Consider the following 21,317-nt stretch of genomic DNA (forward strand, 5'->3'; position numbering starts at 1 on the left):
TGTCCAAATGTTCATATCATTCTGGCCAAACTTCTGTTATAGCATTTCAGTCTGGAATATGGAATATCTTTCAATAATCTTTATGACTAAAAGGCTAAAAGTAATCTCATGTGTAAGAAATGACTGTTCTACATTGAAGTATTTTTTTAAATAATTAACTCGTTGGTTTTGGATTTATTTAGCTTCAAGAGTGCATTTTTGTTCATGTGACCCTCAACACAGGCTTTGAGAATCACTCAAGCATAAGTATCAGGCCACTGATACTTATGCTTCAATTAACCCACTCATATTCTGGTTTATTTCAAGAAAAACATTTTGGCCAGTGGAAATTCTAATTGGCTGGTAACTTTAAAATTTAGCAGCCATATTGGCAGGTGGTCAAAAACGTTAATTTCAAGCCCTGCAGGGAGAGCAGGTGGTGACATAGGAGTGAGTGAGAAAAGGATCAAATATTGGTGGTTATGACTGAATAATGACATCACAACTGTTAATTTAATATGAGTTATTGCTCTAAAGCTGGCTTCAAATGCGCCGTTCGGCCCCCAGCCCTCAGCAAAATCTGGCCCTCTGGAGGGCATTTTTTTGTGGTCCTCTCTATCATCAAAGTTGCCCATCCCTGATGTAGGCTATACATAGGTATAGGTATATAGGTATAGGTCAACAGGGTCCAGCTTATTAACTGTCCCTAGGATCAAATCAAATCACGGGAAGGCTGCATTTACCCACTATGCTTCTGCTAGCTGGAACAAAATGCCTGAAGACCTCAGATCTGCCCCAACCTTACTTACTTTTAAAAATAGACTAAAGACTTTTATGTTTACCGTCGCTTTTAACTGCTGACAGCTACTATGCAAACCCAATGAGTCCTCTTTCTGCAACTGCTGCGCCTGTTGCTTATGGCACTTTTTATACTCTTTTTTAAAGTTTTGTTAAATGTCCATTTTATTTCTTCTTTTCGTTTATTCTAATGCACTTTTTATACTCTTTTTTTTAAGGTTTTGCTGTGATGCTTTTAAATGTCCATCTTACTCTCTTCTTTTCTTTTATTTTCCTGTCAACCATTTTATGTGAAGCACTTTGAATTGCCTCTGTGTATGAAATGTGCTATACAAATAAACTTGACTTGACTTGACTATAGTAGAGAGTGCAGCAGGTGCAGTCGGCTTTAGACTTGCCTTGTCTGTCTGACTGTGTGTACGTGTGAGAGAGAGAGTTCACGTCTTTAATAAAGGGTTAGTCTGCATGTTTCACTGCTCTAACTAAATTATTTAATAATGTTGCTTTGTCACGTTCTGAGCCTGCCCCGCCCGTGATATTTTCCTAATTTGCCAACCCAGACCGCGGGACCCGGTGGGTTCTGGGTATCACTAGTGGAGGGTGTAGATATGTTGAGGAGGCAAGCCAGTTGCAATTAGCTGCAACTTGTATTGTGAGTCACAACATTAGCAACACTAGCAATGTTGATGTTGCAGAAGGTTGTATCGGTCCGACAAACGTGATATCTGACATCATTGCTCTGATTTTGACCAAACGCGGAGGGATGACGCATGTTGACACTGTGTTTAAAAATCATTACACTGATTGGCCAGATGGGGGCACTATAATTAAAGGTAAAAAAAAATATATATATTTGAAATTCCATAACTTCTACACCATCGGTGCAATTTTGACAAATTAGTTGGAAGGGTAACATCTTGGCACATAAGCAAAAGTCAGAGCCCTACTGTAGCTCCTACACCACAAGTCTGTTTGATATGAACATTATGACACAAATCCAGCTGTCCTTACAAATGATACTGATTGGCTTAATGAGGGTGCTATAATTAAAGATCAAACATTTAACTATACCTGCGACACCACCGCTTCAGTTCTGATGAAACTTTGAGAGAATCAGCATCCAAATGGATGAGTTTCTATTCATATTGGATTCATATGTAAATGGTTGACATGAGTGAAGCAAGTTGTTGCAAGAATTGGGTTGATTAATGAATGAATTAATTGTAGGCTAGTGATGTATATCCAGCAAAGAAAGGTAGCATAGCTATATTTTCTCTTCATGTAAGCATGATCGCTTGTGACCCTCACCGTGACAGCAGGTCTCCTAGTTGGACAAACTGGAAGTTGTCCCTAGCACTTTCCAAAGGAAACCTGTAGGAGGTGAGCTAACAGGGTAATGTCTCATCAGTCATTCTGCTAACAGTCCAAAGCAACATTGTTGTTGTGTAAACAGTTAATACCATGCGTGGTGGTGTCTCAGGGCAGCTCGCTGCTTTCCTACACGACAAAATCTGCTTTTGAATCACTAAACGGCCATTAGACCTGGCCACAGGGACTAGACGGGTGTTTGTGTGCGTGTGTGTGCGCGCACACGATGGTGCTGTCTGTGTGTGTTTATAGCGTATAGAACACCTCATATTGTAATGATGTGTGATTTGATTTGAGTAGTTTTTTCCATCACCTGAAAAACAATTACAGGTTTTGAGCATTCGGAATGCCGATCCATTATACATACCCGGAGGATAATTATTATTTTTATTTTTTCCACCCCCACCCCCCTCCTTGGGATCCAAAGGAGAAATTATGCGCTGACAATGATTGGGAACAAATTGCCTAGTGGTGGGCGTGGTCAGGTGTTATGCACATTAACTTTGTTTGTTTTTTGTACGCTTTGTATTTCAGGAGCACATTATCAGACACATCCTGACCTCCGCTAGAGACGAACCCTCCGCTCCTGCTAGGTAGGTGCAGAGAGTATGTGTCTGTGTGTGTGGTTTACGTGTGTGTGTGTGTGTGTGTGTGTGTGTGTGTGTGTGTGTATGTGGTTTACGTGTGTCTGTGTCTGTGTGCTTGTTCAAGTTTGTGTATTTAATGTGTATCATAACAAACCCCCAACACTTTTTCATCATAGATCATCCAACTTCTTTATCATCAGAGTCAAGGGAACACTAGATAGATCATCCAACTCCTTTATCATCAGATTCAAGGGAACACCATGTTTAGATAGATCATCCAACCTCTTTATCATCAGAGTCAAGGGAACACCATGTTTAGATAGATCATCCAACTCCTTTATCATCAGAGGCAAGGTAACGTAACACCATATTTAGATAGATCATCCAACTCCTTTATCATCAGAGGCAAGGTAACACCATGTTTAGATAGATCATCCAACTCCTTTATCATCAGAGGCAAGGTAACACCATGTTTAGATAGATCATCCAACTCCTTTATCATCAGAGGCAGGGTAACACCATGTTTAGATAGATCATCCAACTCCTTTATCATCAGAGGCAAGGTAACACCATGTTTAGATAGATCATCCAACTCCTTTATCATCAGAGTCAAGGTAACACCATGTTTAGATAGATCATCCAACTTCTTTATCATCAGAGTCAAGGGAACACTAGATAGATCATCCAACTCCTTTATCATCAGAGGCAAGGTAACACCATGTTTAGATAGATCATCCAACTCCTTTATCATCAGAGGCAAGGTAACACCATGTTTAGATAGATCATCCAACTCCTTTATCATCAGAGTCAAGGTAACACCATGTTTAGATAGATCATCCAACTTCTTTATCATCAGAGGCAAGGTAACACCATGTTTAGATAGATCATCCAATTCCTTTATCATCAGAGGCAAGGTAACACCATGTTTAGATAGATCATCCAACTTCTTTATCATCAGAGGCAAGGTAACACCATGTTTAGATAGATCATCCAACTCCTTTATCATCAGAGGCAAGGTAACACCATGTTTAGATAGATCATCCAACTCCTTTATCATCAGAGTCAAGGTAACACCATGTTTAGATAGATCACCCAACCTCTTTATCATCAGAGGCAAGGTAACGTAACACCATATTTAGATAGATCATCCAACTCCTTTATCATCAGAGGCAAGGTAACGTAACACCATATTTAGATAGATCATCCAACTCCTTTATCATCAGAGGCAAGGTAACACCATGTTTAGATAGATCACCCAACCTCTTTATCATCAGAGGCAAGGTAACACCATGTTTAGATAGATCATCCAACTCCTTTATCATCAGAGGCAAGGTAACACCATGTTTAGATAGATCACCCAACCTCTTTATCATCAGAGGCAAGGTAACACCATGTTTAGTAGGGGTGTGCCGATTAATCGTATAATCAATGCATCGCGAATAGTCACGTGACGATTAAAATCGATTCACAATGTTCGATTATCGATTTGCAAAAAAAAAAAAAAAAAATTTTTTGCAATTTTTTTTTTGCTTTATTTGCAAAAAATACGGTATTCCGCCCGGAAAGCAGTTCCTTAACTGTAAAACGAGACCAAAACCGAAGTACTGGAAACTGGAATCACTGAAGAAAGCATGCAGGGTGGCTGTAACATGTGATGCGTGGACTTCAGTCGCAACTGAAGATAATGGAGGTACATTTGTTTGTTTACCGTAAATTCCGGACTATAAGCCGCGGCTTTTTTCCCGTTTTTTGGCCCCTGCGGCTTATATAACGGTGCGTCTTATCTATGGATTTTTTCAGAAAAAAAAAAAAAAATACAAATAAAATCTCTCTTTTTTAGCACTCTTTCTAACTATAAATCCACTTCTGTTTTAATTTCCTCTCTTGCCCTCTTTTCACCACACCGCGGACACTGTGTGCACTGTAAAAATAAACAACGGTGGTGTTGTGTTATGTTGTTTTGTTGAAATGTTACGGTAATACGGTAAATGGGAGCTTCCTCAAACAGCCATCTCTTTCCCGACAATCCCCTCTGTGCGTGACCACTTACATATGGTAATTACGGTAAGCAAACGGCCACTCGGCCATCAACTCCCTCCCCCGACTACCAGGAGAAAATCACAAACTTCGGCGAATTCACACAAAGGAAGATCAAGGAATATTCCATCGAACCGGAGCAGATCATAAATATGGATGAAGTGCCTTTGACGTTCGACCTGCCACTCACTCGGACTGTTAACAAGAAGCGCCCTGGAGGATTCTTTCACCAAAAAAAAGCTTTGCTCGTTCTCGACAGCATGAGAACGAGCAGTAGAAGCAACACTCTCACTTACCATCCACTTCACCATCCACTGAAGTCCGCAACCTGGGCGTCATCCTTGACTCCACTCTCTCCTTCCACTCCCACATCAAAACCATCACCAAATCTGCCTTCTACCACCTCAGAAACATCTCCCGACTCCGGCCATCACTCTCTGATTCCGTCGCTGAAACCCTCATACACGCCTTCATCACCTCCCGCCTGGACTACTGTAACGGAGTCCTGTTCGGGGTTCCCAACAAAACCCTGGACAGGCTCCAATATGTACAGAACTCAGCTGCCAGGGTTCTGACCCGCACCAAACCCTGGCAGCACATCACTCCCACCCTCATCCACCTCCACTGGCTCCCGGTCAAGTCCCGTATCCTGTATAAGATCCATCTCCTCACCTATAAATCCCTCCACGCCCTCGCCCCCCAGTACCTGTCTGATCTCCTGCAACCCTACACCCCGTCCCGAAACCTGAGGTCCTCCAACTCGGGTCTCCTCTCCATCCCCCACTCCCGCCTGCGGACCTTTGGGGCCAGAGCCTTCAGCGTGGCTGCCCCCACCCTTTGGAACTCTCTCCCAGCCGAAATCCGCAATGCCGCATCACTGGCTACCTTCAAAACTCTACTCAAAACTCACCTGTTCAACACAGCCTTCCACAACTAGTCTTTTCTGTTCTTTGTTGTTCCTTGTTGTCTTCTATGTGTGTTCATCATCTTGTGCTCTGTGAAGCGCCTTGGGTTCCTTGAAAGGCGCTATATAAATCTAAGCTATTATTATTATTATTATTATTATTACCATGGGGAAGGTACGCAGAAATTCACACGACGCAGCTTTCAAGTTGAAAGCAGTCAATCTCGCATTAAAAGAGGGAAACAGAGCAGCCGCGCGTAACCTGGGCATCGATGAGTCAATGGTGAGGCGTTGGACGGTGCAGCAGGAGGAACTGTCTCAGCACGGAATATTATAGGAGTGTGAAAACATCCACAATCACCAACGGGTTCCAAAACGCTGGACTGCTGCGGGATGAAGAGGATGACGCCGCCACAGCTGGCGCTGAGGGCCGTCAGAGGCTTCAGAGGCTGTTCGATGCCGACAGTGACGAAGAGGAGTTCGTTGGTTTTGAGTGACAATGAAGGAGAGAGGAGAGTGGTTGACGAAGCCACCCTGAACCTGTTCATTTCCGACACTGAAGATGAGGACTTTGGTGGTTTCAGTACGCAGGAAGAAGAGGAAGACGAGGATTAGTGACTTGACTTCTCTGGTTACAGGTTTGCTGCACATATAGCCTATTGTTGTGTGATTTTGTCTGGGGATTAGTGACCTGACTTTTGTTTTGTTTTGTTGAAATGTTAATAAATGGGAGCTTCCCCAAACAGCCATCTCTTTCCCGACATTCCTCTCTGTGCACGAACCCTTTCATATGGTAATTAAACATCAAAACACCCGCGGCTTATAGACCGGTGCGGCTTATAGAAGAAAAAAATAGTCAATTTTGGTCCCGCGGCTTATAGACCGGTGCGTCTTATAGTCCGGAATTTACGGTACTTTAATTAATGGATACTGACAAATATACCTTGCTTAAAAAAAATCCTGTTTGGTGAAAAAGATGCATCGAAAATCGTGATTAATCGTAATCGTTTAATAATCGAATCGTAGCACCCTTAATCGTAATCGAATCGAATCGTGAGGTGCCTAAGGTGGCACACCCCTAATGTTTAGATAGATCATCCAACTCCTTTATCATCAGAGGCAAGGTAACACCATGTTTAGATAGATCATCCAACTCCTTTATCATCAGAGGCAAGGTAACACCATGTTTACCGTAAATTCCGGACTATAAGCCGCACCTTTTTTCCCGTTTTTTGGCCTTTTTTGGCCCCTGCGGCTTATATAACGGTGCGGCTTATCTATGGATTTTTTCAAAAAAAAAAAAAAAAAAAAAATCTCTCTTTTTTAGCACTCTTTCTAACTATAAATCCTATATAACTATAATAAGTTTTAATTTCCTCTCTTGCCCTCTTTTCACCACACTGTATGACACTGTATGACACTGTGTGCACTGTAAAAAACAACACAGGTGGTGTTGTGTTATGTTGTTTTGTTGAAATGTTAATAAATGGGAGCTTCCTCTACAATCCCCTCTGTGCATGAACCCTTACATATGGTAATTAAACATTAAAACACAAAAAAAAAAAAAAAAAACATTAAAACACCCGCGGCTTATAGTCCGGTGCGGCTTATATAAGAAAAAAATAGTCAACTTTGAAGGTGCGGCTTATACACCGGTGCACCTTATAGTCCGGAATTTACGGTAGATAGATCATCCGACTCCTTTATCATCAGAGGCAAGGTAACACCATGTTTAGATAGATCATCCGATTCCTTTATCATCAGAGGCAAGGGAACACCATATTTAGATAGCATATCCAACTCCAGCATGGATGTATTTGTGCATCAGTGGTGTGATAACGATGCTATTTGTTCAGTAGTGGACAATGAATAGATTTTTAGTATTGTGCTTAGGTGAACAGTCCCGCCCTGACTCTTTTAAATGTGTCAGTGATGACTGTAAACAAATTACATTTAATTCAAGTTTTTTTTTTTTTTCAAAGTTTTTTTATTCGTTTTCTGTATATCATACAAAATACAAAATACAGATTTAAATACACTTGACACTTTTAAACAAAAACCCATCCCACGAGAACCCCTAGCCTATTACACCACATACATCATGTCATACATCGCAGTATATCAGTACACAAAGACACATAAAAGAAAAAGAAAAGAAAGAGGAAAAAAACAACAACAACAAAAACAACAACAAAAACAGATGAATGAAAATAAATATGAGAGAGGGGGGGGGGGGGTAAATCTATACATTTGAAATGCTTGAAGCGTCCATTTTCTCTACCTGGTCAGGACTGGCTGCCAGATGGTATAAAAGTCGAGAGCACAACCCCTTGTAGCATATCGGATTTTTTCTAGGGTTAGATGATACATAAGATCTCTGATCCAGTGATTGAAAGTTGGAGGAAACTTGTCTTTCCATTTAAGGAGTACAAGTCTTCTAGCCAGAAGTGTACCAAACGCTATCATCTTTTTACTGCATTGGTTGAGGGAGAGATCATGCGGGACCACACCAAAGATTGCAATTATGGCAAGAGGTTCAATGGATATTTCCAATATATCAGAATTTTTTTTAAATATGGAATGCCAAAAATCTACTAATTTTGGGCAAAGCCAAAACATATGTGATAAAGTGGCTGGGGTTGTTTGACAGCGATCACAATTAGGATCCATGTTTGGTGTAAATTTGGCCAATCTCGCCCTGGACCAATGTACCTATGTACAATCTTGAATTGTATGACTTTATGTTTTAAACAAATTGAAGAGGAGAATATTTTTTCTAATATGGATTCCCATACATCCTCAGAAAGATCTGTATCTAATTCTTCCTCCCATTGATTTTTTAAATGTATCAAGGGTTCTAGATTGTGAGAGTTGAGTGAGGTATAGATCCTTCCAATACTCCCTTTGGGGTAAGAGCTAAGCTCCAAAACAGATTCAAGGAGAGAGCTGGGCGGTAATGATGGATAATGAACCGAACATGAAGATACAAAACTATGAAGCTGTAAATATTTATAGAACTGAAAGTTGGGGATTTTAAATTTTAAACTTTAATTCAATTAATTATCATTAATATATCAATCTTTTAATTTGGCTAGTCCGTTCTTGGCCCAGGTATTGAAGGAGCCATCTATAATAGATGGCTTAAACATATTATTTCTTGTTATAGGGGCATTTACTGATAAATGATTAAGTGAAAAATCTCGTCTAAACTGTGCCCAGACTTTCATAGAGTGTTTGACTACTGGGTTCACAGAGTAACTGGATATAGGTTCAGGCAATGGGAATTTGGAACAAAGTAAAGCATGTAAAGAGGCGGGCCCGCATGACATGTTTTCCAGTTGCAACCATTTGGGACTGCTCACCTGTGATGGTTTAAGCCAATAAGCCATAACGCGTATATTGGCTGCCCAATAGTAATATTGAAAGTTGGGTAATGATAATCCTCCATCTACACGATGTCGCTGTACGCTCTTACGTATTCGTGGATTCTTCTTATTCCAAATAAATGAAGAAATCAACTTATCTAAAATCAGAAAAAAAGATTTTGTCAAAAATTGGTATACATTGAAACAGGTATAAAAACCTAGGCAATACGTTCATTTTAATGGTGTTGATTCTACCTCCTAATGAAAATGACAATAAGTTCCAACGTTCCAGATCTTGTTTGAGAGTGTCTATGAGTGGGGGGAAGTTAGCTTTATAAAGATAATTAAAATTGTGAGTAATCCATATTCCAAGATATTTAAATTGATTTTTACTTATTCTAAAGGGCAATGAACTAAATACAATCTGCTTAGCTGTAGGGTTAATAGGCATAAGTTCTAATTCAAGTTGTTTAAAGCAAAATGTCTCTCTGTCTGTGTCCAGGTGTGTGGCTCTGTGCAGTCTGGGTATCTGGCTGTGTGAGGAGCTGGTTCATGGCACTCAGCACCCACAGATTAAAGACGCCCTCAATGTCATCTGTGTCACTCTGAAGGTCAGTCACACTTCAATGTCATCTGTGTCACTCTGAAGGTCAGTCACACTTCAATGTCATTGAAGGCCACCTATTTGGAGATGAGCAGTATGGGGATAATGGGGATTTTCACCCACCAAAATTAGCAGTGAATGTCTGTCGGCAAATGTTTTGGGAATAGATAATAATTGTATAGCGGTTGGTTGGAGGTTGGACTTGGCTAACATGGCGGGCTGTAAGGAGCCAAAGTATGAACAATCCTGTTGGGAACGCTTGTTGGTGTTGGTGGAATTGGTCGGTGTTGCTGCAGAGTTGTTTGTGTTTCAGGCCACTAGAATGGGAGGTCTGTGGATCACAATGATACAGTCCAAGATGTACTGTCTCATCTATAGCCAAGTGGCTCTGGACACACGCGCATGCACACACACACACACACACACACACACACACACACACACACGCACACACACACAATCTCCTTGTCCACCACCTTGGAATCCCTAGCTTGTGTATCGGCAGCCAATGGTCTGCTAAGACACTACAGCTACTGTACATACACACACACACACACACACACACACACACGCGCGCACGCTCACTTTACCCCTGGGAGAAAACCTTGGACTGTCAATATGTTTGGTACTCCTTCAGATAGAGTGATCCAACAGATAAGGCTGCAAGCTGTCACACACACACACACACACACACACACACACACACACACACACACACATCTTGTCCACGTTGGAATCTCTTGCCTTCATAGCAGCAGCCAGTAGCCTCAGCCATGGGCTCTGTGACACACACAGACACAAAGCTCAAAGGATTAGAGCCGCCTCCTCCTCTTGCCTCTGTTTCCTCTCTTTTGTTCAGCACTAAATACAAATGAAAGCTTGTGGGGAAAGTTGCTCATCATCACAGCCGAGAGAAGGATATACAAACAAAACATAAACAGAGGATTGAAGATAATACAACATTTACAAGAGAACATATTGAGAATACTACAACAGAAAATTAAATCAGGATATGGCTTCTTTACATGTTAGAAGCAAATGTGCAAGTGTGAATCAGGATATGGCTTCTTTACATGTTAGAAGCAAATGTGCAAGTGTGAATCAGGATATGGCTTCTTTACATGTTAGAAGCAAATGTGCAAGTGTGAATTGTTAGATATTCACATGATCAGAAAAACAGATGGAAGAAAATGTGTCCAGAACTGTTTGCAGGCATGTAAATGCTCTTTGCAAGCTGTCCACATGAGTTGTTCCCAGGAGTATAAATGGGGAGATGGAGGGGGGTGGACAAGGGGGGGGGACTTCCCTTGATGTGACCCCTGAATCTTAGGGGTGTAAAAATATGCCTATTTGTATTGAGCTGTTTAGGTACGAAGCTTTAGGTTCAACTGAACTAATCTTTCAGTGCTGAACAGTGCAAGTCTTCTACAAGGATATCATCTTAAACAAAACTGAGATGAAAATGTGTAAAACATTTTTTTAACTAGACTGTGAAAATAATAAAATAAATAAGTAAATAAGGCAATAAATGCATTTCTGCCTTTTTGCTGTATCGAACACACCAAATCAAGACACCACTGTGTCGTGTCGTATCGAACCAAACTGAACCGAACCGTGAATTTTGTGAACCGTTACACCCCTACTGAATATGTAATATAATATGGTGGTTATTATCATGCTGGGAATTGACATGAATACCTAAGTGTGTGTTTCTTTGTGCAGTACCCTAATAAGAGTGTAGCATTGGTGGCATCGGACATCCTCCACCTTCTGATCAGTTACGTGGACCATCTGCAGAAATTCCCCCCCGACACTCCCAAGAAGATCGTAGAGGTGAGGCACAAATTTCCTGACACTTCTCTACAATAAAATGATGATTATTATTTTAAAACACTGGCCAGTGTTCAGTATTTGTTTGGACAGCATCATGGTGTCTGCAGGTTCTGAAAAAAGTTGTAAGGTGGCTTAAATGGCATTTGATAAAAATCATGGCCTTAAAATGTCTTGAATACAGTTAAATAAGGCTTTAGAAATGCTGCATTTATAGTTTATTGTCTATGTTTGAGTATGAGTATGTTTTAATATTTCTCTAGCAGACAATCTTTCCCGATTTTGTCTTTCTCAGATTTTGATTGCCACCATCACGCACCTGCTGCCTTCTACTGAGTCCTCTCCTCATGAACTTGATAAGAGGGTAACACACGCATGCGCATGCGCACACACACACACACACACACACATACACACACATACACACACACACTCCATCTCTCTCTCTCTTTCACACACATTAATTCTCTACATTGCCTGTTTTGCCTTGAAAGATAATCTTATGTCTCTGTGTATGTGTGTATCTGTCTCGTGCGCGCGCGTGCGTGTGTGTGTGTGTGTGTGTGTGTGTTGTAGCTGGTAGTGTCTCTTCTGTTGTGCCTATTGGACTGGGTAATGGCTCTACCTCCTAAGACTCTCCTTCAGCCTGTTAACACAAGCAGCCCTCCAGACAGAGACCAGCCCACCAAAACCCTGCTCAGCTGCATATATAAGGTATGGAGGATGAACACTGTGTGTAGAGCTCCCATGGCTCCTGGAAATCCTTGTGAATTTGAGGGTTTTTGACATAAATAGATATATGGGTCATTGAGAGTACTTTTGTGCAAGAATAGCGGAGAGCACCGGGGTTAGTGAGGTAGGCTAACAGCTGCTAAGCTAACATCAGATCACCTTCACCGTCCGTTTGTCTCGCACAGGGGCGTAGTGGAGGGTAAACACACCTATTTGAAATGAGGCGGAGAGTTTACAGATCAGCCAGTCAGAATTCAGATCACCTATCTTACGGTAGTTAAAATTGGCTAAGTGGGCGGTGTCTGTCCGAGCTCTGTCTGTCACAATTTGTGATGGAAGTGATGTCATCAGTAGGGATGTTCATTTTGAAAATTTTCCAAAATCGATAATCGGTGAAAATTAACGATCAATTATCGATTATCGATCATATTAATACTTAGAAAATTTTCAATTTTCAATTTTTTTTTTTTTTTTACAAAATGAATGCCTATGGCAGAAAATACGAAAGACAACGTGTTCTCCTCAATGAACTCTTTATTTCAATGTGTCTCCTCTCCAACACTGCTGTCCCCATGTTTAAAACAGTTTTGTTGGCACAAAGGCCAGAAAACTAGACTACCGGTATATGAAGCTCCACCTCACGTTAGTCGGCTGTGCAATGGAGTGGGGCGAGGAGGAACGAATTCCACCCAAACCTAGTCCAAAAAATATATATATATATATTTTTTTTTAATAATAACAAAATCGATCCAAATGCCACAGGATCGATTCCAATCCTTAACGTCATCAGTGATCAGTGATGTCACTTGAGCAATCCTTCTGTGGTGTTTTACGGCAGTTGGCATCCTTTATGTTGCATTACCACCTCCTTCTGGATTTATCCATCCACTGTTTCCCTACATTCTGTCCCTTCCTCTCTCTTCCCCACTTGAGCAATCCTTCCTGGCTGAGGCTATATACTGTAAGTGGTGGGAGTATAAGTAGGGAGAAGAGGACAAGGTTGAGTTAAGGGGAAAAGGTAGTTTCTCCAGAGTCTCTACCCTAGTATAAATAAATGAGGCAAAACAAGGTGGGTAAACTACTCACCTTGGATAGTTTACCCACTTCTGTATTCACCACTACACCCCCTCGCACTACAAAAGTGTTCCAGGCAGCGCTTTCCCCATGTCAAAATGCTAATGTTATGTGTGAACAGCCCATTACCCCTGCTCTGTCATTACCATCATACAAACTTAACTGCTTAGCATAGCCAAAGTTTTAGTCCGCTCGTGTTTACCACCATGGATGTATTTAAAACAACGGTTTCCCCACCGACACCCCCCCCCCCCAACACACACACACACACACACACACACACACACACACACACACTTTTTCTCTTTTTCTCTTTTTCCGAATACCTGGTTACTCGATTATTGAAATTACTTAAAATGCCCATCCCTCATGTCCAAAGGCTTAGTGGAAACTGAATATTTAGCTCAAGATTCAAGATTTTTTATTGTCACTCCATGGTACAAGTATCACGTGTGAAATTCTTGTGCTGTGGACTCCGTTTACAACATAGCACAAATATAACAGGGCATATGAGTGCAAAAACAACAAGAGACACAACAAGCAGTAAGGCAGTATAGTGATAAGACAAGTCAGAGACAGTGGCATATTCACTGCACATAGGTGCACATGTCATGTGCATACTTTAGACGTGCTTAAACATTTTAAATTCGGCGTATTTGACATACAGGTGCAAATAGCATATTCCTTATTAAACATACAATTAAACTCGGCGTTTTAAATTCGCCGTATTTGACATACAGGTGCAAATAGCATATTCCTTATTAAACATACAATTAAACATTAGACATACGTAATGGTAGCAGCTACAGTACGGTACAGTATGGCTACTACACTATTTGTGTATGTTAAGGAGTCTCGTGGCCTGCGGGAAGAAACTGTTCCTCAAGCGATTTGTGCGTGCTTTTGGAACCCTGTATCTTCTCCCTGAGGGTAACCGGGAGAACAGGCTGTTGTGGGGATGGTTTGTGTCTTTGATGATCTTCAGGGACCTCCTGAGGCACCGCTGTTTATACAGTTCATGCAGTTCTGGCAACTCACATCCTGTTACGTGCTGGGCCGTGCGTCTCACTCTCCGTAGCGCCCTGCGGTCCATGGTGGTACAGTTCCCGTACCAGGTGGTGAAGCAGCCAGTCAGCAGGCTTTCAATCGTGCCTCTGTAGAAGTCACTAAGGATTTCTGGCCTTAGCCCAAATTTCTTCAGGCGCCTGAGTCCGTGTATTCGCTGTTGGGCCTTTTTGACAACAGTGGCGGTGTGGCCGGCCCAAGTCAGGTCCTGGTGGATGTTGACTCCCAGGTACTTGAAGCTGTCCACCCTTTCCACCACTGTGCCGTTGATGGTGATTGGGGGGGGTGTGCCCCCCCCCCCCCCCCCTCCTGTAGTCTACAATGACCTCCTTGGTCTTGGAGACGTTCAGAGAGAGGTGGTTGTCCTGGCACCATTGTTCCAGGGCCCCCACCTCCTCTCTGTAGGCCGTCTCGTCGCCCCCCGAGATCAGCCCCACGACTGCTGTGTCGTCTGCAAACTTCACGATGGTGTTCAAATTTCCTCAAATTCGCAATATTCTTTTTCCTTGTTTGAGGCAGAAAGTGTTTTGTCTGATACTGAAATTCGAAAGAAAGATGAACCTGTGCTCTGTCCTACCGGTGATTCTTCCCCTGTCAGGTGAAAAGAAGCGGCTGGCTACTGCCCATGTCTCGGAGGAAGCATGGAGCCAGTTTCGGCTCTCCCCAGATTGGCGGAGGGTGGAGCAGCAACCAGGAGAAATAAATTAAAATTAGCACTAATGGAGGATAAAAAATCGGGGGGGAAATAAAGAAAATAAAAAACATAAAATCGCTTTTAATTCATTTCACAGCCACGGCCGCTCCCTCTCTCTCATTCATTCTCAAGCTCACTCCACCGCTGCTTGCAAGCCTTGCATGGTCGCTCTCTGTCTATTTTTAAACGTGGGAAGGGCAACATGGAAGGGAAACAAGCGTGGATTTCACAACACACAGAGGCATGATGGCTTCCTCCACTTCAGAGACAGTTTCGGCTCTCCCCAGATGCAGATATTCCATTTGAAAGCCTTTATCGGCTGACACCGATGACGTGCCGAATCCGATCTCATCATGAATCCAGAGTGCTGTAGCTTGTGTCTCTTAGTGTTGGCTCTGTTTTCTCTCTCATCTCTGTCCGCTTCTGTGTCTAGGTTTTGCACGGCTGTGTGTACGGAGCCCATTCCTTCAGCAGCCCCAAGTATTTCCCCATGCAACTGTCGGACCTGCTGAGCTCAGACTACGACCCGTTCCTGCCCCTGGAGAACCTCCGAGAACCAGAGCCGCTGCACAGCCCCGACTCCGAGCGCTCCAGCAAACTGCAGCCACTCACTGAAGGTACACAGCACTCCACCACGTCATGGAAATAACATGATGTGCATCAATATGGATCATAATAGCAGTGAAAAAACAGACCAAAGCAGATGATGTCGGTGGAGAACGCACACTTGCACACACACACACACACACACACACACGCGCGAACGCACACTTGCGCGCGCTCGCATGCACACACACACGCACAGACAAAATCTGGAACCCAGAGCCATCCACCAAAATGCTGCCCATTACTGAAGGTAAAGAGACGTTTGGGGGTGTGCGTGCGTGCGTGTGAGAGAGTGTGTGTGTGTGTGTGTGCGCGCACACGTGTGTGTATGGAGGTCCAAACGACTCAATAAACATGCGCAGCTATCGACTGAACGCGTCACACACGCATGCTTTGACGCCTGTGTAGCAAAGCAATGCTTGAGGTGTCATGTAGTTACCCCATTGACTTGTAATGGTCATGTGTGCACACGCACGCGTACGCGATCTGCTGCACCCCGCCTAACATTACGCGTAACGTTGCGCGTAATGTTACGCATAATGTTTGTGTTTTTCGCGAGCGCATGCATAAACGCACACATGAAGATAATATAACACACATATAATATCGATAATATTAATAATATTTTTTTTTATATCATTTTTTTATGTTTTATTTTACAAAATGCCTATGTGCGAAGCGCTATGAAGCGCTTTTCAATCCGCCTGGTAATAGGGCTCCGTGAGGGAAGCGCATAGTATGCTGGCTCAATCACATTGATCTGGTGTTGATATGTCTGGACAGCAGCATATCCATCTCGAGCCGGGTGATCTTTTCTGCATGCCGGTACGGCCGAGGACGAGGCGCCTTCCTCGTTAACCAGGATGTAGGCTATGCTGTTCAAGTGGTGAATCATTGGCGTCTAGCCGTGTTGTACTTATAAACGGCATCACAGTTCTTTCTGCAATGAACAATGTCGTCTTTTAACTCGAAATGGTCCCAAACAAAACTTCGCTTCGCTCACTTCATTTCCTCGTTTGGATGAGTGCTGACAAAGTCCTGTTGCAGTTCTCACGCAGCAAGCCCAGTGAGACCACGCCCATAGCCCCACCCAGAGGTCTTCTGTTCAGATGTCTCATAGTCCCATTGCGCCCTCACCTGGTTGCGACCACGTAGTGAACTGAAATCCACTCTTATACTGTAGTTTCAGCACATTAGGCCTATTTGATTTGATTAAAAAAAATATTAAAAAATCGATACAAATTCCACATGATCTAATCAATTCCTTAACGATCAATTATCGATTTTTGATTATTGATGAACATCCCTAGTCTGAATGTCCCACGGGCCAAACTGGTGACAAGGGGTTACCGGGCTTTTGCAGTGATGGCGCCGACACTGTGGAATAAGCTCCCTTTTGCTTAAAACCCACCTTTTCGCTCTAGATGATCACTAAGTTACTTTGCTGTTGTGTTGTGTGTCTGAGGTGTACTTATGTTCTCTGTCTGTCCGTCTGCCTGGTTCCCTGTCTCCATTGTCCTGTCTATTTATTTATTTTATTTTTTTCTTTTCCCGGGCTGCGCCCCGGACCAATGTAAAAGTTGGCCGAGGGGTGCAATATAAATGAAAATATCATATCATATATCATATCAAGTAGCTACAGTACGCATCTTGTTGTCACGCGTGATGTAGTTTGCGCACGTCATAGTGCGCGTGCGTGTGCACGCGTGACAAAATGTATTATGTTAATCACACAGGCAAACGACCGAAACGTTGCATTTATTTAATAAAAGCCTTTGTTAAGTGTTAGTCAGTGTGCGGGAGCCTTCATTTTCAACTGATCCTGTTTCTCCGACGCACCTGACATACACAGTTGTGTAGAGATTTCCTTTCTTTAATCACACAGGCACACACACACGTTGCTGCACATGTGTCCTTTGATATTGACTTTGATAGGGCCCCATTGTGTGTGTGTGTGTGTGCGTGCGTGCGTGCGTGTATGTGTGTGTGTGCGTGCGTGTGCGTGTGTGTGTGTGTGTGTGTGTGTGAGAGAGTGTGTATTGTCCCCTGTTGTGGTCCACCAGGACACATTGACTAGCCTAATGACTGGAGCACCCTGATACACCATGCTCTCCTCTCCTCTCCTCTCCCCTCTCTTCAGCTCTTCTCTTTCTTCTCCTCTCTTCTTTGTTCTTTTCCCCGTGTCCCTCTTCTGTTCTGTTCTTCTCTTTTCTTCTCCTCTCCTCCTCCTCCTGAGATCTCCTGAGGTTTAGCTAGTCGTTGAGAATGTCTGCTCAATACATATCTGTACTCTACACACAGCCGCCCTATCAATAAGGAGCTGTGTGTGTGTGTGTGTGTGTCAGTGTGTGTCACAGTGTGTGTGTAATGATGTTGATCAGTCAGGATCTGCTGGCAGCACAGTGTATGTGATGGCATTGGCTTCTTCTCAGCGTGGGGCAAGCAATGTACACACGCTATAGGGTGGGTGTGTCGGTGTCCCTACTTTTCGAGCAATTCCTGAAGTTTTGTTGTAACCTGCAACCTAAATCTCAAGTCTCTGTAACATCTGATGTTCAGCACATTTTTGCCAGTTTCACCATTTAGCTCAGAATGTGACGTGTTCATACAGTACTTTCTATTCTAGACTTTGCTTATTTTCTGTAATATGAATTTTCATACATTCTAGGCTTTGGGCGATATCCAAAGTTTTATATTGAGATATTGTCCCACTAAACTATTGTGATATAAAATATCGCTTTCATAGAGTGCTTTGAACTGAAGACTAATGCATGAATAATGCATCTTGAACATTTTGCAATGGACAAACAGTCCATCCACATACAGTGCATCCACATACAGTATCTACCTGTATTTTTCCTCATTTTCCAGTGCATAGCCATATCCAAGTAGATGCCTAACTGTGCTTTCACTTCTCTCCTTCCAGTTCGCACTCGTATCCAACAGGGCCTAGTTTCCATTGCAGCCAGAACGGTCATCACCCACCTAGTCAACCACCTAGGACATTATCCCATGTCTGGGGGCCCTGCTATGCTAACTGGCCAGGTACAGTGTGTGTATGTGTGTGGTGATGATATTGCTACTGTATCATCTATATGATGGTGACTGCTTGCTTGTGCCCTAAAGTCATGTTTTAGATGTATATACTGTAAATACTCTGACTAATCATTTCACTAATAATTTGTGTCTGATATGGTTTTTCCACACCGTTACGTTCCGGCTGCCCAGTTATCTCAATAACCACATTCATGCTCGTATCTTCTGTGCCTATGGGTTAAACTGGCATAATGGTTTCGTAACATGAGAAAATGAATGATGATAGAAGAAAGATAGGTAAGAAGGCTGTCATTAGATGGAACAAGAGGTGGTTAGCCTACCTGGCTAGCTGGTGTGCTCTGGCCCAGGTGTTGCTTTAGCTTCACTCAGACAGCTCACGCTGGTGGGGTGGATAGTGTCCAGTGCTGGTGCACTATCCCGTTCAAGTGGACGCGAGACAAAAGACTTAAGATGAAAACTCAAAAGTAACATTATCCAACCAAAGGAAAAAGGGGAGCGCGGAAGATGCTGCCCCAACTTCCTCTCCTGCTTGCCCATATGACAAGAGAGTGAACGCTGCTTCCAGGGTCACTGAAATACACTCCTGTGTGATGTCACTCTCTTCACTAACACACATAACACACATTCTCTCAATGACAGCCAACAGAGACAAGATATTAAAGAGATAGAGAAATAATATCTACCACACATAATGAGAGGGCCGAACACACACAAAACATTATCTTGTGTTAAAATCCTTAGAATGACTTCCCCTCCTCCTCCCTCATTAAAAATTGCAGAATGTGTATATGCAAATATTGTTGATCTTTAAAGTTTAACTACTGAATACTGGACAGGGATTGGCTCCCAATATTTGTGATGTCACAAATCATGCTTGTAGGCCCACCCCCTTAAAATCAGATTTCCAATGAGTTCAGAGAAACTTTCCACTTTCTTGCCTGTGGATACAGACATCATCATGCTGCACAGTGAAGCTCAAACAAACTGAACGAACAAGAAGAGAAACACATTTTTGAGTGAATGGGGTCTTTTAGGCATTTATATAAAATTATAAAATTCCCCAAACAGAAAAATCTACATGTAGTTTGCAAACCCTCTTTACTCACTTGTATTGGGCTACTGTATACATTCCTCTAAATTTACCTCTTAGTTTTTGCCAGTGTGACAATGTACAATGCCCATGTAAGTGAAGGGGGTACTGCCATTTGATACCTTCACATAGATGTACCTACAAGTGTTTGGTGTGCTTTCTAGGTTTGTGAGAACCAGGATAACCCGTACTGTGAGAGCTTGGACCTGGGACCTGAGCTCTTCCACTCTCCAAACCTGCAGTTCCTGTCTCTGAACGGCTCCACACTGCTCTCAGTGCTACAGGTCAACTGAATTCTGACTTCTTCTGATTTGTCAGTATTTTTCTGAAGTCATTTGACCCTACCTTATGTAAGCCTTGAAATGTCATTAGCTAGAGAAAAGCTGCTATATATATATATATATATATATACAGTATATAATGATTCCTAACCTGTGTGTGTGTGTGTGCGTGCGTGCGTGCGTGTGCGTGTGCGTGTGCATGCGTGCGAATAAATAATCAAATGCTATTTTATTTGAATGTCAGCATTATGAAAAAATATTTGAATGTCCGAATATTCGAGTACAGCCCCAAAGTCAAAGTACACTGAATGTACAAAATATTAGGGATGCTTACTTTTCATGTACTACACTGATGAGCTGAATCCAGGAAAGCCATTGCCCCTTATTGATTTCCCTTATTAAATCTATACATAGGAGGACATGAAAAGAAGCAGATGAGTTGGAGAAGGATTTTTAAGCTTTGAGACAGTTGGGATGTGCAACTCAATATCACAAAGATGTCGCTAATATTTTGTTTATTACCAATTGACTTGATCACTCTCTCAGATCCGGTCAGAGTCCGGCGTTCCGGGAGGCGGCATGACAGCTGGTCTGTCCTCAGCTCCCGCGTGCGTTCGAGTCATCGTCCGGGACGTGGCCGGAAAACACTCGTGGGACTCGGCTGTCCTGTATGGGCCCCCACTGTGCCCCCCGCCCAGCCCAGCACACACGCAGCACACGCCCAACCTCCACCTGCACACCCCACCAGGAGGTCCTCCCAGAAAGGAGGGAGCAAAGAGAGAAGAGGAGGAGGAGGAGGAGAGGGAGGCCGAGGAGTGGGGGAGAGGGATGGATTACGAGAGGGAGGAGGTGGTGATGCAGGCTGAGGAGGACGAGGAGGAGAAGGGAGGCGCAGAGGAAGAACGCGGGGAGGAGGGGAAGGAGGCGAGAGCGGCAGAGGAGGAGGAGGAGGAGGGGGAGCATGGGGAGGCGGGCTCAGAGCTGCTCCTCGCACCCCCGTTGGCTAAGCGTGTGTGTCGGGAGGCGGTACCCGCCTGGGATTCACTGAGGGAAGGAGATGACACGCTAGACGAGATGCTGCAGTACCTGGGCTACTCTAGTCCAGAGTGTCTACAGAGAGCAGGTATTTAAACACACCTCAGGGGTTCCTAAGCAGGTCTGGAAAAGTAGAATAAGTTTATGTGGTCATTTCCAGGTCTTGAGTAGTTTGGGAATTTGAAGAAATGTCTGGAAACGTTGTGGTTCA

The 21,317-nt window shown here is 43.1% G+C and overlaps 1 protein-coding gene across 1 annotated transcript in view; it reads left to right on the plus strand.

Annotated features, from left to right (window-relative positions):
• ralgapa1 (Ral GTPase activating protein catalytic subunit alpha 1) overlaps positions 1 to 21,317 on the plus strand; it is a gene marked incomplete at its 5' end in the record, with an annotated part of 190,681 nt that overhangs the window by 74,303 nt on the left and 95,061 nt on the right. The window contains 9 exons of the mRNA XM_083633920.1: positions 2,680 to 2,738; positions 9,541 to 9,649; positions 11,365 to 11,475; positions 11,768 to 11,836; positions 12,049 to 12,186; positions 15,471 to 15,654; positions 18,570 to 18,688; positions 19,955 to 20,074; positions 20,618 to 21,194. Of these exons, the coding sequence (XP_083490046.1) occupies positions 2,680 to 2,738; positions 9,541 to 9,649; positions 11,365 to 11,475; positions 11,768 to 11,836; positions 12,049 to 12,186; positions 15,471 to 15,654; positions 18,570 to 18,688; positions 19,955 to 20,074; positions 20,618 to 21,194 (1,486 nt within the window). The remainder of the gene's footprint in view (positions 1 to 2,679; positions 2,739 to 9,540; positions 9,650 to 11,364; positions 11,476 to 11,767; positions 11,837 to 12,048; positions 12,187 to 15,470; positions 15,655 to 18,569; positions 18,689 to 19,954; positions 20,075 to 20,617; positions 21,195 to 21,317) is intronic.

This window comes from Poromitra crassiceps (genome assembly GCF_964638095.1).
Source record: "Poromitra crassiceps genome assembly, chromosome: 3".
NCBI classification, from domain to species: domain Eukaryota; kingdom Metazoa; phylum Chordata; class Actinopteri; order Beryciformes; family Melamphaidae; genus Poromitra; species Poromitra crassiceps.